At 39.0% G+C, this 19,276-nt stretch overlaps 1 protein-coding gene across 1 annotated transcript in view; it reads left to right on the top strand.

The window, feature by feature from the left end:
- Positions 1–18,414, top strand: part of WWC1 (WW and C2 domain containing 1) — a 139,450-nt gene extending 121,036 nt beyond the window's left edge. The window contains exons 19-23 of the mRNA XM_075209822.1: positions 1,475–1,639; positions 4,180–4,272; positions 11,903–12,133; positions 15,028–15,149; positions 17,682–18,414. Coding sequence (XP_075065923.1) covers positions 1,475–1,639; positions 4,180–4,272; positions 11,903–12,133; positions 15,028–15,149; positions 17,682–17,748 — 678 coding nt within the window. The 3' untranslated portion in view covers positions 17,749–18,414. The remainder of the gene's footprint in view (positions 1–1,474; positions 1,640–4,179; positions 4,273–11,902; positions 12,134–15,027; positions 15,150–17,681) is intronic.
- Positions 18,415–19,276: the final 862 nt, after the last annotated feature.

Below are 19,276 nucleotides of genomic sequence, written 5' to 3'. Positions count from 1 at the left end.
TTAATCGCCGAAGACGCTGAACACGCCGGAGTTGAAGAATCCGGACATTAATACATTTACCCCCAAATTGCTAATAATTATTTTGCTTTTACAAACGGTAGATGCAGTGAGTGTCCTTACCCATAAATTTCCTAAGCAAATGAAAACTTTTGTCCTTCCTTTACTTTCTCTGTAGTCATCTACTGTACAACTGTTGCATGACTGCATTCTTTAGTAAGCCCACGTCACGTCACATTTATAATGTTACCTGCAGTATGTAGTAAGCATGGAAGCACTGTCAACACATTCCTTACAAATTGGCTATTTTTTGTATCTCTTTTAGTAAAGTGTCTTTTATACAACATTATAATTTCCCCAGTTCTAACTAATACTGGAACAGCCCTATATAGGGCAAGTCCCGCCGGTAATGTGTATAAACGGATCACATGTCCTATATGTTCCGTTCCAGCCAGGTTTCACAATTTTCCATTTTTATTTATACTGCAAAGTTCTTATATTTTTTTCTCATGAGATCTCTGTATTTCTGTGTTAACAATCCTCTTTTTTAAAACAATGCATCTTTTAATTAGACAGACATGTCAGTTTTGCTTTATAATTAAGGTGCACTATATACATTTTTTATTATATTTGTAAACATTGACTTAGGTCAATATATTGATGGTGCTTTTGGACAGTAACTATATCTTCTTTATTTTCATGCTTACAAGTTCTAATAGTATGTGGACATGTTTGCACTTATAGGGGCATATTCAATTCTTTAGAATCCCAGCGGCGTTAAAACTATTACCGTTATTACGGTAACAGTAAGCTGGATTTCAGCTCGTGGCTCAGGGAGCTGCGAGCTGAAATCCAGCGAGAAAACTACCGTAGTAACGGTATTTATACGCACTATTACCGTAATGATGGTAATAGTGGGCGCGCCGCGAGATTTTTGGCTACAACGCCAAGAATTGAATATGCCCCTAAGTCTGAATATTTTTTCCATGTGAATAGTGTCAATAAACTTCTTTTTCTTTGCAGACATAAATAAAAAAAATGTGGACAGTAATATAAGTTGAATGGGAATTTCATTTAAAAAGTGAACTGCAAAAACAAGTTATTAATCATTAAAAATGTATGCAAGAAAGACAGGAAATTGCTCAATTTATGTAAATTACAGGTATTTGTTAATATCAATCATGCCCATTTATGGGTGTGTTTAATGTTATAGAACATATTTAATGCCCCATTGTGTTCTGTTTTCCACTAGGGCTTGTCATTGTATGTTACATTGTTTGCATATTTAGAATTGTATGTACATTTAATGCAGAAATGCTGACTTGCTTAGTTCATCCTCCTACATCCTAGTTGTAAGTCACTATTATCAGTATTGTCAGTCGCATTGGGTATTCTAGAAGTGTTACACAGTAGAAGGTATCTACTGCAACTGAGGCTGTGTTCTGCACTATATACTAATACATTCTTTATACTGTAGGTTGATAAGGAGACTAATACAGAAGGCATTCCTCAATCTTCCTCTGTTGTTCGTCCAAAAGACAAGAGAGCAGCTAATCAAATGCAATCTCAATTCATGAGAGGTAGCACTATAATCCGTTCCAAGACCTTTTCTCCTGGGCCACAAAGTCAATACATTTGCCATGTAAGTAAACCAGAAGAAGTTTAAAGAAATAGTAAGCGGTGTACTCATTTATCAGCGGCTGGGGAGTGGATGAGAAATATTGTTTTTTATGTTCCTCTATAAGATTGCTATATTAATAAAGCATGAATGTATCAATTTTCAGTTCCTAATATATGTTAAATGTAAACACAAATATTTACCAAGAAGATAGATAATTGTTTATAGTTGTTACAATACATTATATACTCTGTTATATAGCAGGTGAGTCTTCTACCTGCACTATATTGTATCCAGATTCAGAGCTGGAGGATAAGTCTTACCTTCATACTAGGCAAGGACCGGTTCACTAGTGGAATTTCATATACACTACATAACAGTATAAGTAATCCATAAACATTAATTAGAAATGACATCTTATAGAAAACATTAGGGACGGATTATGTGTAAAATCTGTTCCACTTGTTTTTATATGGTCATAGAAACCATTAATGACTTATGATCTCCTTCACTTTACACTAGAAGATATGTCATTAAATATACAACATAACAATATTATATTCTTAGTTTTTAATAGACTTCTATTTTAGACTACGTGCACATAAAATTCTTCACTTCTAATGCAAGTTAAGTGCATGTACATGGCTGTAAAAATAACAACTCATTGTACCAAATGAGACAAGTTTCATTTTCATTACATAGTTGCATTTTTACGAATGCTTCTTGTTCAATCTCAGTGCGTCAGGTGTGCGTCATGCATCTCAATGGAGTGATATGCAGTTAAGAAGTATTTACATATGTGTTTGCACATGAGTTTGACTTGAACAAATGCAGTTTGAAAGCATTAGTAAACACATATAACACATACAGGGACACAGTGCGGTTTACATGCATTTTTACTTCCGTTTTAACATGCATTAAAAACCACGCTGCATATACCTCCAGCATAGGCAGGCAGTATAGGTGAAGGTTCAACAAGAGACCGCTTCTACAATCAGTGGGCCATAGAAGACTCATCTCATACATAGATTCTTACCTGCAGGCAGAATTAATTAAAATGTCTTAGTAAGTATCAATTCTATGTGGGAGGGGGACTGACAGACAAGGAATAGGAGATCATGTTGCATAGCTCATGTAATTCTACCTCTTAATTTAAATTCCAGCAAATTCAAGTATACATTCTACACAGAGTTTACCACGCCCCCGTAAAATTAAATTTGTTGCAAGGCAACTGCCCCAAATGAGGAGATATATATATGGGACATCCTGGCACCTTTTGTGGGGATGGCCAAAACCGCAAACATGTTGGAAAGGGTCACAAGACGCATCAATAGAAGTGGTGTCCGTATCTCCTTGTCAGTCTGGGAGACATGCATCTCCAAGCTGGCGTTAAAAGACCATGTAAACTGGTAAACCTGACAGTATATATGTTGATGTTGGCTAAGGTGTGCATCGTAAGAATATATATGTCACCAGATGCCTCCAAATTTTAGGAATGAATAACCCTGGTAAATGTTACGGTTGGTCACGAAATATTTATATACATCCCTAGAAATTGTGTCCTTACGTTTGAATGCATATGGAGCTATTGGATTAAGTCCTCATACGCATTGAATTGGAACTTACCCAGGACCACAGACTTGTAAGCAGCTGCCCTAATTGTATATTATGTGAAATATGTGAAATAGGTGTAACAGGGACAATCGCTGTTGTTAACTTATTTTTATTGTTAAGTTGCACAGATATTGTTTGAGCATATTCCAGTTTTCACTTCTGGACAGGAACTGTTAAATGAACAAATTATTTGTGTTTACCAGTGATACCCCATTCATACTGCACCAAAATCCCGGGTTTTTGCCGGGGCGAGCTCAAACGACCCGGGTCTTGGTGCAGTATGAATGATACAAGTCAAAAATCCCGGGTCTAAAAACCCGGGTCTTCAACCCGGGATTTATCGAGGGGTAATTCCCGGGTCGGACCTTGGTTGCCTGCATGGTGCAATGGCAATGAATGGTGCAACCCGGGTTTTTCAACCCGGGTTGCACAGAAAACAAGCTGGTTGGCTGTCTGCCTGTCTCTGGAGGATGATGTCATCGGTGGGAGCCCTTTCAATGACATCACCATTTTTCAGCCAATGAAAACTGCTCTGGTGATGACTCCCACAAATTGCCAGGGCACAGACTTGTGCAGTTTGAATGGGGGCAACCGGGGAAATTCCCGGGTCCGAGGTGCAGTATGAATGGTGTTTCTGAGCTGGGACGATCCGAGCCCCGGCAAAAACCCGACTTGAAAAACCCGGGATATTGCCGGGGCGGCAGTATGAAAGCGGTATAAGTGATATATATAATCCTTACCTTATTAATGGTTGTAGTAATGTTTGTGTGGTTTTGTAATATTTGAAAAACAATAAAAATAAACATTTTTAAAAACACACTGCAAACCCTGCCTATAAATAGCCTACATTAAAATGGTGACCACACCCCGGCCGCAGTTGTGGGGTCTAGAAGTAAATCTGTTCTCTTAATTAATCGTGGTATTATTGTTTTGTTGATGTGTCTTTGTAGCTAAACCGCAGCGACAGCGATAGCTCAACGCTCTCTAAAAAACCACCCTTTATAAGAAATGCTATGGAACGACGCAGCATGCGTGTGAAACAGGTACAGTCATTTATAAATGTTGTTTTCACATTTTATTTCATATTTTCATTTACTAATATACCATATGTTCCCGTCATTTTTAAATTGGTCTCTTGATGTTTGTATCCATAATAAAATATTACTCCAAATTGGTGAAATAAAGAGTATGACTCGTGTATGATCTCTGCCTCAGAAACCTAGTGGGGGGAAGCTTGGGTCAGTCTTTTTATTTATTTATTTTTTTGGCTCCGCCTACTAATAATTATGGTGGAAATTCAGACCTCCAATAAGACTGGGTACACACTACAGGTTTTTTTTCTGATTATAGGATCAATGCAACGATAAACGACCATTCGGCCCGATTTTGCATTAGTGTGTACACTACAATGAATGATTATTGTTCCAAAGCTCACATTATTGTTTAATTTGATTTTTAAACCGGACTAAAAATGTCGTTCAATGATGGAACAATGTTGTTCCAATTCTGCAGTGTGTATGCACTCAGGACCGGCAGTGTCCATAGATCTCTATGGAGTGGGCAGTCATGATCTTTTCAGCTGATGGTTATGACAGAAGAAGAGCACAGATCTGAAGGTAAATCTTGTAAAACATGTTTAGTGTGTACACAGGAATCGTTATGCTGATCAGGACTTTTTTCTTTTTTAATCATTGGTAAAATCGTTAACGATATTGTATCTGGAGAAATTTTCTGTAGTGTGTACCCAGCCTAACTAATAATTAAATACAAACCATGGTGGATTGCACCCTAAACTATACATGCTGGAGATTCTGATTTTATAGAAAAATAACTTGATCCAGATCCTGGCACTTTAGATCAGCTTGTCGGATCTCAAGAGACCGTTCCCTGTATGTTTATTTAGCTATAAAATAACATTGAGGAAACTGTACCTATCAATATTTGTTTGGGATTATTCTGCTCTTTACAACTAATCAAGATTTTATAGCATTGTTTATTTAGCTCAGGCTGATTAGAGATGGTCAAACTTCTTGTGTATTGCTCAGTGGCGGGCTGGCCCGGGGGGCAGGGGGGCAGCGGCCCCCCGGGCCGCTGGGTTAGACGCCTATTAGGGCCGGCCGGCCCCCCGGATGCAAAAAAATAGTTTCTCCCCCAGCGGCCGCATCCGATGTCATCAGATGCGGCCGCATCACATGACAGGGGATGCGGCCGCGTCATCCCCTGTAATATGATGCGGCCGCCTGTGTGCCCCCCGGCCACGCCTCTCCCAGCCCGCGCCTGGTTTTGCTCTGCACATACTCGGCTAAGTAGTTATATATTTCATTTCACCTAACCGCCAAAACACTGAAGCTTGAACCAGATCACACTGAGCCTGATTCATTAAGGAAAGTAAGGCAAAAAAAAGGAGTAAACCATGTTACAATGCAAGAGGTGCAAGTTAATTTATTATTTTGCATATAAGATAAATACTGGCTGCTTTTTCGTGTAGCACACAAATACTTGATAGCTTTATTTTTACACTGAAATATAAAGTTGATCTAGGACATGCCCTACCCCAACTATAAATCTGTCCCCACATTTTACATTTATCTCCCCCCTCCAATGCAACATGGTTTTGCCCAGGTGCAAACTTGCTCCTTTTTTGCTTTGCTCTCCTTATTAAATCAGGCCCAACATGTGCAGGCATATCCACAGACAGTGCGTGTTTCACCTCTCTGATATATTAGCAGCGGTGAGAACAGTAATGATCGGAGTTATAAAGCTCTTAAAATATTTTACTGGCTGTTTTATAAGAAAAATTCAATGGTAGATTTAATTATATGGGAGTGCGGGGGGTTGTATAATTAGAGTGTTATATAAAAATGAAAAGTATCAAATCTAAAAGACTTTCATGTCTGGATATACTACTCAGACCCAGTGCGTCATCCCGCGTAGGGTTTAGCAGTGACAACAACGATTACCATCTTTTTGTTAGTAGCAAACTGACAAGTGACCTAAAAATAATGTTGTCTTAAAACATATGCCTTCCTAGCTGTCTCCCAGACCCACAGTGAACTCCTTTACTTTCCTTGCTGTTTGCACTCAAATATATGGAATAATAATGTATATTATTGTATTGTACTCCTAATTATGCTCAAAAACTGGCTGTGCGTCTAATGTGCTGCCTGCCTTCAAATTACAACTGTGTATCATCCTTTCAAGACAAATTTAGCCTAAAATCACACAGTTTTTTTGAGACCAGCAAAATTGACACAAATCCCCAAATAACAAAACTTAGAAATATTGGGCAACAACTATTGAACTGCTGACACTGTGTGAAATCAGCTGGGCAGTATTAACAATAGTCATGGAAGCACATTTCTTGTCAACGTGGCTGCATTTCTGACCCAGGTATAAAGACCTATAATCATACTTGCCAACTCTCCCGTAATGTCCGGGAGACTCCCGCATTTTGAGAGTGTGGCAATCTCCCGGATCTGCCCACTTCCTAGTGAAGTGGGCAGAATTAGGTCCCAAATGCCGCGATTCCCGGTGAATCGCAGCGTTTGGCCCCGCCCCCACTGTCAAATGACGCACTTGCGTCATTACGTCATGGGGAATGACGCACGTTTTGGAGCCCCGCCCCCCCATCACGCCCACCTCCCCCGTCGGGCTCCAGGAAACCAACTTTCTAAAGTTGGTAAGTATGCCTATAATGATTTAAGTAGTAGCATATATGTGTAGCTACAGGCCTCTGTCCCTGCCTCCACTAGATATCACATGCTGCTTCCTTTGACAACCTATTTGACCTACATTTAATTCTGTATTTACCCGTGCTTTCTTCCCACTACAGATACATTCTCCTGTTCGTTTCTCATTTCACGAGTCTACTTCTGTTACTTACTAAATACTTACACCCATCTGCCTGAAAGCGATGCCCTTTAAAGAGCGTTTCGGTGACAAGCAGCTAATGAGCTAAGAGCAGACGTGTTCTGCAGCTTTACAGTGTGGGAGGAAAATTGTTCTAGACAGACGAGCATGGAAGCTATGTTAACATTTTTATTTCACATGTCCCCCTAGAAAACAGGACATTTCACTGGTTATTTTTTTTAACACTTTATTTAGAAAGGAAACAAATAAGAGCCGGTATAATAAACAACATAACATCCACTGGTTATTTTTTAAAATGTTCTTTTTGAAAACTGAACTGGATATGATTGTAAAATAATCAGTTGAAGATGTAAAGAGTTAGTTAAGTGCTGTAAGTTATTTGTATTACAAGTGTCTGATCTTTTATCCAGAAACCTGTTATACAAACAGAAATAAGACAATGATCGTTACTGCACAGACATGATCACAAAGTCCTCCATTCACTGTGAGGAGCGCTGCTAAACAGTTTAATGGGAAGGGGAATGCCAGGGGCAGTGTGAGTAGTTGTTTAAATGTAATATAATAAGTTTTGGACATTGTGCCCCAAATTACAGTAAAAAACATCAGAAAAACGACGCATTCTGAATCATAGATTTCAAACCTGTATATAACATCATAGCAACTGTAGCTAATACATTGTTGTTTACTCTTCCAGAATGTCCTGGAGACTCCCGAATTTTTGAGAGTTCTCCCGGACTCCCAGGAGAGCAGGGAAATCTCCTGCGTCCTATCCACTTTGTTAGTAAGATGGGTGGAGGCGGGGCTAATTGTATCACTCTGGCCCTGCTGTAATAGGCTGAAATTTACACAGTTTGACAGATGGGGAAGGGGCAGGGGTGTCCCGGAGGGGAGATCTCCAAAGTTTCCAAGTATGAACTAATATCTAACATGATGTCTCCAGCAATCTCTGCTATATTTGAAGGTGAAGAAGAAAAGCTAAGTTCAGAGTATACGACTCGTACAGCATCATCAATATGGTCAACTTCTAAAATTGCCAATAATTTATACAGCTAGCCGAAGTGGACATTAGAAGTGGCAGTATGAGAGATGTAATGTAAGTGAATGGAATTTGATCATTTTACAATGGAAGCAGTAGGAGAAGTGGGGTTATGGCATACCACCGTATACACCCCCACTTTCACCACTGGAAATAACTAAATCTATAGGTACTGATACCTTACATCATCTCACCATGAAAGTCATAGCTTTTAGCAAGATGAGATTTTTCAGGTGCTTCAAATACATTCCTTGTTGAACCATTCGATTTTGAAATCCCCATTGCAACTGAACCCCTTAGCAATTGATACAAAGCCCAAAACACAAATTAAACCATAATTGGTTGGTTATGTTAATGAGAAGACAGCAACGTGTAAACCTGAAGTACCTGATTACAGCGAGCTGGCTGTTTCTGTGACCCTGGAAGCAGCCATGGCAGTAACTAGGACTGTGCGAGAGAGGCAGCCACCCAGGGCACAAAGCAGAAGGGGGGCAGAGGATAAGAAATATTTTAGGTTGGTTTCTTTACAATTAAGGGCTAGGGGTGTCATTTTTCCTTTCTTGCCCCAGGCGCTGTAATTTCTAGTTCTGGCTCTGGAGGCAGTCAATTGATGTCAGATAACAGGGCTGGATTTGAAACTCTTTATGATGGCATTAGGCCCCAGGGCAATATCCCTTTACCCTACTATGCTGTAAACCAACAACAACAAAGCATTGGATACACCTGATCTATACAAGGAGAAAATTGTAATGAATCCACATCTGGGGGTAGTTGTATCAAACGTTCAAAAAAGGAATGAAGTGGAGATGTTGCCCATAACAACCAATTAGATTCTAGCTTTCATATATCTAGTACATTCTAGAACATGATAGCTAGAATCTGACTGGTTGCTATGGCCAACACCTCCACTTTTCATTTTTACATCTACCTGCTGAAGTTTCTCCCACTCCCAGTATTTGAAAGGTTAACTCCAATTTATAATATTTTGTTCAACTCTGACAGCAGTGGGAATTTTGGAAAGTATTTGGATCTCTATTAGTTCAGTGATTCCTCAACCATATCTGCCCCCTAAGAGTAGGTTATAAATAATTCATCACACCATGTCTTAAAACTTTCTGGTAGAACAGAAAATAGAAGCAGGCTCACAGCTGCATATTTATTAATGTTTAAGGAGGTTAACTCAACTTTTTTTTTTTAGTCTCTCTCCTTAGCACAAAAACAAACATTAGACAGTTACTGTGATGTATTTAGTACAAGGGCATTTACTTGGCATTGTTCCTGGTACTGCAGTCATCTACCCATATGAGAGTTGCTGTCGCTATATTTCATGTTTATCTGGAAACAATGAAGCATGAATAACGGAGACAAGGCTTGTGTCTGTAGCGTGTGTTCTGTGCATCCCTGTGTCATGTTCAGCATATTGGGACACATAGGGAGTAAGGTAAAGCCCTATGTGTTTAGTTTGATATTATTATAGTTTTTGTTGGCCTCTTGTGTATTTATATAAATCTATTTATTTCACATAATTTTCCTTACCCTTTCAGTGAAGCTTTACTAGACATAGGTCTTTTAATATATAGCGGGACATTTGTGAAAACTATGTTACAAGTGTGTGTGCAGAAAATGTGATGTTTATCCATAGCAATCAGTCCGATTCTGCACAATAGAATATGTCTGATTGGTTACAGCACAATGCCTTAACCTGTAGAACAGTTTCATAAATATCCCCCAAAATGATGCTTATATTAGGAAGCCACAATGGAATGCATGGGCAAGTGGGCAATACTGACTATATTGGAAGGGGTGGGTAAACCCTCCGCTCTAAATATAAGTACTATGAAAATACCTTCAATAATCTTATGCTTTATAGGTAATATTTCTATGAATACTATTCAATAGACTATATCCAGATCATTTTAGAGACTATTCTTTGTAATGCTGAAAATAATAAATTGTAAAATCATTACTCCAGGAGGTTTGCAGCTGTAATAAGCATGGAGTAGAGGTCAGCCTGGAGGTTATTATTCTGATATTATGTAAACAGTGAGTTTCTTTGTGTGGTTTAACAGAACCATAGATGATTAAATATAGTAATCCATTCCAAACACTCATCCTTCCTTCAGTTCACTTGAGGAGAAAAATCACCTTGAAAGGGCAGTTGTAGCAATTTTTACCAAAGTAGACTGAGGGGCCTATAGCAACCAATCATATTCTAGTTATCATTTATTTAGAACATTCTACAAAATGATAGCTAGAATCTGATTGGTTGCTATAGGCAACATCTCCACTTTTCAAACCCGCCGGAAAATCACAGCTTGATAAATTTACCCTTTGGTCTTTTACTGGACTATTTATTAAAAAGCCAGCCATAGAAAACCTCCTATCACCTTGCTAATAAAATATTGCTGTGACAGTTGTAGAGTGGTAATCAGCTGCCCGGTGATACTGGCCAGGATCTGTTTTCGCTGGAGATGGGGCTTTTCTCTGTTTAATAAACAGAGAGTTGTGCTGGCCATACATATGCCTATATAAGTAATGATAACCACAAATTAGTCCAAAACTATGTGTTCATAGCTCCAAAACTATTTGCATGCCTTACAATGATCCAATCCAAAATCCTGAAAAATCTGTAGAACACTTTGTTCCAACTCCACTAACAGGCTATGATCCGCCAATGCTGCTAAGTACCAAACAGCCAGATCTGTCCAAATTGCCCCCCCTCCCCCCTCCGGTAGTATTAATAGCTTTAAATATAATATTTATAGGTAAACTGAAGTAAGAAGAACAAAAGACACCAAAGGAATAAAGAAGAAGAAGGTGTAGTAAACAATGGTTATGACATCGGTCGTATGCACATTATTACGGGCCAAGATTTCTAACAAATATTAACATATAGAAACAAACATGTCCGTATTAAGTTATACTACGTTAATGGAAGTTGTGTTTTTTCTATGAAAATATTACTTACATGAAAGTTGCAGAACTAAGACCTTATCGCTTGTTTGTTTTTTTTTCATCTTACAAAACAGACACCATTCACATTGTGATCAGTATACACTGAAGTATTCCCTTCTGGTAAATTGCAGGTGGACTAATTATTAATTTACTCTTTAGTTTGACTTAAAATATTATCATAAAAGGGTTTTTACTTATTTATTACCTGAAATTATAACGGATACAGTGGCTTTTGAGTCAATACTTAAAAAGAAGTTGCAGCCAAATATAGCAAACAAAAAAGAAATGTAAGGATGCCCAAAGGGCGTAAGAAACTTTTAGGTACTGCTGTGCTACTGTGCAATACAACACCCCTCTCTAAATACATGGGTGTCAGATGCAATGCACTCACCCCCTCTACGTCTATACAGGTGCACCAGTAGCTAGTCCAGTACATTCCAGAGAGATTCCCACAAGTCTATCCTATGGAAATCAGGGCATATGGGAGCCTTATGTCTATTAGCCAGTTACAGCGATATCACCCATACCAGTCATTTCCTATCCAGCCTGAACATTGTTGTATATTGTGTACTTTAGGACCATATATAGCATTTTAGAGCGTATGTGTCTCTTTTGAATGGTATATTCAATGTGCTTATCAGTTTCTTTTGGCTCTCCCTTTATGTTATACCTGCCCTTGCTAAACTGCCATTCGCAACTTATAAAATAAAGACAAAGGCTCTGCAGCCTCCCAGTGCTTCCTTAAGTCTGAATTAGCAAATCAAAGTCCTCTCGCTGTTAGCAGAGATTCACTAGAAACTCTATTGTTTCAGCCATCCGTGAAGTCCTCTGGCAGAGACCGTGTAATTCGCACATCTCTGGACCTGGAATTAGATCTGCAGGCTTCAAGGACGTGGCATAATCAGCTAACTCAAGAGATTGCTGTACTAAGAGAGCTGAAAGAACAGCTAGAGCAAGCCAAACGTCAAGGTGAAAATGAGCTGCCTCAGCGGGTGAAGGATGATGACAGGTTTAAGCTCCTGCTCAGACAAGTGGAGAAACAGGTAAGTAATAAAGGCTCTTCTGATTCTCTTCCCTCTCAGATTCTGACAATCAGACACTTACAACAGCAGTTGGTCCTGATCTAAACTTTCCTTTGTTTCACTTATCTGTACTGGGGCCTCTATAAATGTCTGACTACATCGATTTTTCTTCTGGGATTGTAGTGTTTCAGCGTAACCTCACAAAGCATGAAGTTGTTATCTGAAATAGGTGCTATAGTTATTGTGTCAGTGGTTGTCATCTTGTATTGTATAAAGAACCACAGACAACGGCTTATGAGGGCAATTAGATATTGATTGGCGTTTAATGTCATTAACTGGCAGGCAACGCAGAGGAAGCTCCAAACTGCCTAAACAGAGCCTTGTATGATGTCGTATTGTACTGATCAATTAGAACTTTTCTTTAACAAATTTGCCAAATTAAAGTAAAATTTGATTTCATGAAGACAATGTTTAAAAATAAAAGTAGTAGATAAAAGTACTTTACTTGTCAGCTAGGAAATTCTGACGACAAAAGCTCCAAACCTTTGTCCTGGACTTGTCCTTTGAAAACATATTCACATTCAAGTTGCATTAAAAGGTCTCTTTGTATCAGAGTCATAAACACTAATTACATCTGAACCATTATGATACTGTTGCCATAACTGTGCTGTTACTTTTTGCAACTGCTTAAATAAATTAATAAAGCAGGTGTATTTTTCGTGGTTTCTATGCTGATACGTCTCTTAGCAGTCACATGGGCAACCTTGGCTACAAATATGTCCTTGCTATGTGCCATGATCGCCATCTGCTCCAAAAATGCTTAATGCTAAGTGTCATTCTAGATATACAAGAGGGAAGATACATATTTAGCAAGAAACCTAACATTTTTTAACAGATGTTCTATAGACACGTTTTCTTTATTTGAGGATGGTTTACATGAATCACAGTGATGGGCAACAAGCCTCCGAGGCTTCACCTATCAAGTGTTCCCTGTAGTCCCCAGCTCCTACTTGCTTTTATTGTCAGATGTGTTTGTTATAGCCTGCTGATATGTTATTACAGATAGGTGTCCCTGTCTTTGATTAAATGTTTTTCTTTTTACTTATTTCTGACATTAAGGATAATTAAGTTAATGAAAATACAACTGAGCGGGTTGGGTACTATATAACAAACCTGTAAAAACCGACACTACTCACCCCGGCAGGATGAAACCGAACAGCTCATCGCCAACTCACTGAAAAGACTGACACCTTCAAACGTAGACTTTCCTCAATTGCGGCATCTGAAGAAACCGGCAGCAGCGGTAGATGACGTCACATTGAGGAGACTGAATAAGATCCGAGTTCTTAAGGTAATAATTTAAGGAGGCAACGCCTGTACACGGTTCATTAGTAAACCATGTATTTTGTACAGGCGTTGCCTCCTTACAATTCAGTCTCTTCAATTGATGTCATCAACTGCTGCCGGCTTCTTCAGGTGCCACAATTGAGGAAAGTCTATGTTTGAAGGTGTCAGTCTTTTCAGTGAGTCGGCGATGAGCTGTTCAGTTTCACCCTGCCGGGGTAAGTAGTGTCGGCTTTTACAGGTTCGTAACAGTGACTACCACTGAATTGAGCAGCCAAATGTTATCTGTAAGTGATGCTAATTATCATTTATGGCTAATATACCCAACATATTACACAGTGCTGTACATTGAAGGGGATCTTAATACAAAGTATGTAAACATTCAATTCAATTCCAGGCGAATTCAATTCAATTCCAGGCGAAGTCCCGTCCGAGCCTCACATGATAAGACTCCACAGAGGTTCCTTACCTAAATCGTTGCTGATTGTTGAGGTACAAGCAAAAATCAGCAATATTTTGGGGCATATTCAATTGTTAGTTTTCCGCGCCGCGGAAAAACTAGTACCTTTAATACGGTAATAGGTAGCTGGATTTCTGAGCCGCGAGCTGAAATCCAGCGAGAAAATTACCGTATTAACTGTTTTTACACGCACTATTACCGTAGTAATGGTAATAGTGCGACGAGCGCGAGATTTTTGGCGGAAATTGAATTTGCCCCTTTAGGTACCGTAATACCCGGAAATAGGCGCATCTTTCACAAGGGGGAGATTCAATTGCAGGCGATGTTGTGTGCAGACATTGCGCTGCGCACATTGCCAGCAATTACAGTAGGATAGGATTCAATGGGGCAGATTCAATTGTATGCAATGTTCCTAAGAACATTGTGGACGTGCTCTTTTACCAATATTACGGTAAAAAGTAACGTGGATTGTGCAAGCAAAAATCAGCATTACTACTGTAAAAAAAAAATTGAATCTGCCCCAATGAACCAAATGGTGAATGCATTTAAGATGCACTAGTCCCAACACTGCAGCAGTAGAATCAATGAAACAGGTCACACGGGAGGTGAAATATTGTTCCTTGTTCATCTGGGAGATTATTATTACAGGAGTCCCAGCTGTACTGGGTCCATCCTGGTTTGTTTGCAGGAGTACATACTTTAAACCTGTACTTGATAGTCATTATGTAGCAGCCAAACAGTAGAAACCTTTACAGGTTACTGTATTGATGTCACAAATCACTACCTGCAGTAAGTGCCTAGAGATCAGCTATTATTTCAAAAATTACAAGATTTAGAAGACACACGGGCCTTATGTATAGTTAACAGTAGTTCCAGATAGGAGGAAATACACCTAAAGTACACCTTCTAACTATAAATGGACCCAAAATAAGCAGGTGCATAATTAATCAACCTCATTAATTTCATTTTCCAACTACTTACTTTACAGTAAGGCAAGCTCAATTCCTGATGAGATATCTTCAGTTTCATATTCTCATCTGTCTTTCTTCAAAAATGTCTTTAATGCACCAGAACTTCTAGGCTAAATATTATCCATGTTGTAACTGTACAGGTGCAAAAAATTGAGCATAAATATGAGATGCAAGCTGACAAGATGATGAGAGCAGCAGCTAAGGATGTACGCCGGCTACGTGGGCAGAGCTGCAAGGAGCCATTGGAAGTCCAGTCTTTTAGGTGAAGCTGTTTGGAACAACCACATATTTAATTGCTTTTATGTAACAATATTTGTTGTGTATATTCTTTATTTAAGCAAGACATTTTTACATATAAATAAAAATACAACAACAAGCCTCAAATCTAGTGGGGAGAGTGAGTGAACGGGGTACACACTTGGAATATATACACTAGTTCCACACTATCCACACTAGTTCCACTTGTGCAAAGTACAGTTCAGTGAATGAGAATGAACAAACATTTGTCCAATGCAACAGAGCTTCATACTGGGTAAGTGAGTATCATAGGACAGGAAGTGACAAACATTAGCATAAGCAGCGAGTGCAGTGTTTGAATTATAATGCCAGTAGATGCATTTTACATAGATAAGTAATAACATGGTGTATGTGGTAAGAGCAAAGTCTGGATAAAGGAGGGGACTGAGGCTATCCAGATTGTACCAGGCTGGAACCAGGTAGATAGTATATTTATTTCTGGGATGTCCATGACTTCAAGCCATTTCATTCTCCATACATATATACATACATTATATGACAAACTTTGAGCCCTTTAACTTAAAACCCATTCAATAATCAAAGTGGTTTCCAGGGTTCTCATTGCTTTTGTATTATGGCCCTTGCTGCAGTTAAGAAGTGTTGTAACAGGCGATTGTTAAATGATCCAGTAGATCCTGGGAGCATCCATAGGGGGAGATTCAATTAGCTGCGATGTTCTCAGGAACATTGCAGCTGCACATTTTTTCCGTTAGTAAATTCTCAGCTGAATTTTCCTTGCACCTCTAAGGAGCAGGAGGAAAAATCTCGAGCTAATTGACTCTCCCCCTTAAATGTAGAATTGATGGGTCATTACGAAGCAGTATGCCACCATATGTGAATCCTATTTCTGCTTTGTTCCCCAAATCTCCGAGCAACTGTGTGATACGAAAGGTTATATTTGGTGACTTGATACAGTAACCACATAGAAATGATTTTATAACTTTGTATCTTGCGCTTTCAAAGTCACAGAAGCGTTATGTAGCTAGAAGAAGCTTTTGGTCCACTAGGAAGCTGTGAAGAAACTCATCAGCTCTGCCTCCCACCTCATTAATACAGAGAGACAAAGGGTATGAAAGAGCTAATAAAGTGGAATATAATAATGAGTTGCCATGGTGTGTGGAGGTCTGCGAAGGGTTTCAAATTGTGTGAGATCTCTATGTAAAGTATTGTTTGGTATGAGGGTAAGATAAAACAGGTGGGTGTGTTTAAATCTATCCCCCATTTGAGACTTAGGCAAGTAGTCTTACTACAGTTTAAAAGAAAAGCTAAATAAACTCTGAAGGAAGCCCTCTAAATAGGGTATACTCAAGAATGTCTGGGGTTGGGGGGGGGGGGGGTCACACCTGAAGGGAAGGCTGGCTTACACATTATTGGAATATTACACTATTGGCCCTTTAGTCCAACCATAGGGCCCCAGATTCCAAGTGTGGTGCCAGATGCCAGACAAACACATTCCACATGCTCTAAGTCACAGGAGTGCAGTTAGTGCTCATTTGGATTAAGATTTTTTTCTGGCCATGATGAAACCAGAGGTGTTACAGTATATCTTGAAATGCCTACTTCTACATTTGGGAGGGGGCTAATATATTGAGTGCTTCGCTTTTGAAACTACTGCTAATTATGCTCATTTCTTTATTAGAGAGGGAAGTGAAACGTGGAGATATATAGACATCCAGAATGACTCTATTTCTCTTATAACATTTATCATGAGTCTCATGACCAAGATATTATAACAAGAGGTACCATTGTACATATGAACTTTTACAGAGTTCTAGGTGTAGAACTTAGAATGTAGATATAACCGGAGAAATGGAGGACTCAGTCCTATCTGTTGTAGAGTTATCCACAGCAACTTCCAGGTCACTGTTAAGAGCCTAAAATAAGATAAGTGAGATAATTTGATGCTGAAGGGTGTTTGCCAGTCTTTAGGAATGCACATATGTCCATATGTATGAAGCCTAACATTGTAGATGTCAACCCTGCTTAAAATACAATTTTTGCTTTTAACATAACACATCACCATAATTTTTTTTTTAAGATGCCACCAAACTCCACAGTGCTGTACAGTCAGAGTTAAAATCATATAAATACAAACTGCACATAAAAACAGAACAAGTACAGCCTAGGTTGACGAAGGAGGCGCAGACGTGTGACATAGGGTATAGATGGTCCTGCTTGTGAAAGGTTACAGTCTAGAGGGTGAGGGCAATGTGGAGACAATAGGAGCTAGTGGGACTTAAAATAGACGTGGGACTTAGAGTAGACATGGCACTGGAGCTAGTAGAGCATGCAGATGGAGTAGTATCAGGAGGGATAGGCTGTAGTAAAGACATGGGTGTTTTATCGGATGTTTTAAGCATTGAAGGTCGGGGAAGAGTCTGATCAGGCTGGATATGGATTTCCATAAGTGGGGAGAGGCACAGGAATTTTGTATTGCACATTGCAGAATGAGGACCTCCTAATTCGCAAAAAAAAATAAAACTATTTTTTTTTACAGAGAGAAAATGGCATTTTTTACCCAGCCAAGGATAAACATCCCTGCTCTTGCTGCAGATGATGTTTAATATTTACCATAAAAGTATTCTGAATTTCTGTTCTGAGCGCCACTGCAAACGAGAAAACGCAGTCTGGCGTGGTTGAAGTTGAATGTTGTGGTGTTATGAAGGTACAGAATGTATTGTTTGCTGCGGTTATCTGTTAATACTTCAGAGAAGAGAAACATCCTTTCTACAACTGTTGCGGATAACATGTATGGACGATATCATTTTTTTGTTTTATTTTATCATTGCTACAAAACCAGCATTAACGTTCCAAGTTTGTATAGCGTGTATAATAAGAATTGTATTTTGGGGAAATAAAACACATTTTAAGATCAGTTGTCCTGTAAAGGAAACATGAGTTTTGTACAGATGCACACTAGAGGTTTTACGGCAATAAAAATTAAATTAATTAAACCTCATTTCTATTAAAAAAAGAAGATATATTAAAGATGCCTTAGTAAGTAGATTATGTCATATACTGGAATCACCTTTTCCCCATTAAGTGTTTTTCTGAGATGCTATCAAATGTATTGGTAGATGCCCTTTGTACATTAAGGTACTGAAGGAAAGAGAAAAAGTTGAAAATCAAATGTACCTTAAATTGGTCTTATCACAAACTAACATAATACACATTAAAGGTTCATACACAAGGTCAAAATCATGTTTTATAATAAAAATCCTTCTTTATGATTGTGTTGTCTTATTGTCAACAAGTTGCATAGTGCTTACACACAATCGGAGTAAGAAAGTGTTAAATAAATAGGAGTGAGATGTGTACACCCTCATTGTTGTAAAGCTGGTACAATAAGATACAGAAGTACTTTTCCAATCTAGGCTCCCAAGAACAAAGCTGATCTGACTTGGTAGAAGGTATGTAAGGTGCTGAACTCCTCTGGGTACCTCTGGATTCTGCAGCTCATGGTTTGGACCTTGTCGTCATGATAAACACATGGATACAATTACGTTGTGAGGGCTCGTATATACAACTGGGGTACTGAAATGTTCTTAGTACACATGTGCAGTCCAAGCTTCCTTTTGTGTGGCAAGTAACTTACAGAAATGCATTATGGGTGTCTATTCCCACTAATGCTGTCAATGCAGATGCAGCAGTAGAATGCATACAAGTAAAGTAATCATCATCATCATTTATTTATATAGCGCCACTGATTCCGCAGCGCTGTACAGAGAACTCATTCACATCAGTCCCTGCCCCATTGGAGTTTACAGTCTAAATTCCATAACATACAGACACACAGACAGAGAGAGAGACTATTGTCATTTTTTTATAGCAGTTAATTAACCTACCAGTATGTTTTTGGAGTGTGGGAGGAATCCAGAGCACCCAGAGGAAACCCACGCAAACACAGGAAGAACATACAAACTCCACACAGATAAGACCATGGTTGGGAATTGAACTCATTACCCCAGCGCTGTGAGGAAGAAGTGCTAAGCACTTCGCCACCGTGCTGCCTATAAAGCATGTCAAGTTAAAGATTTCCAGTGACAAAAACCAGGACGGTCTTGGGAAAACTGGAAAGCATGGAACCAATAT

Source organism: Mixophyes fleayi, chromosome 4, assembly GCF_038048845.1.
Source record: "Mixophyes fleayi isolate aMixFle1 chromosome 4, aMixFle1.hap1, whole genome shotgun sequence".
NCBI classification, from domain to species: domain Eukaryota; kingdom Metazoa; phylum Chordata; class Amphibia; order Anura; family Limnodynastidae; genus Mixophyes; species Mixophyes fleayi.
This window is presented reverse-complemented; position numbering and strand designations above follow the sequence as displayed.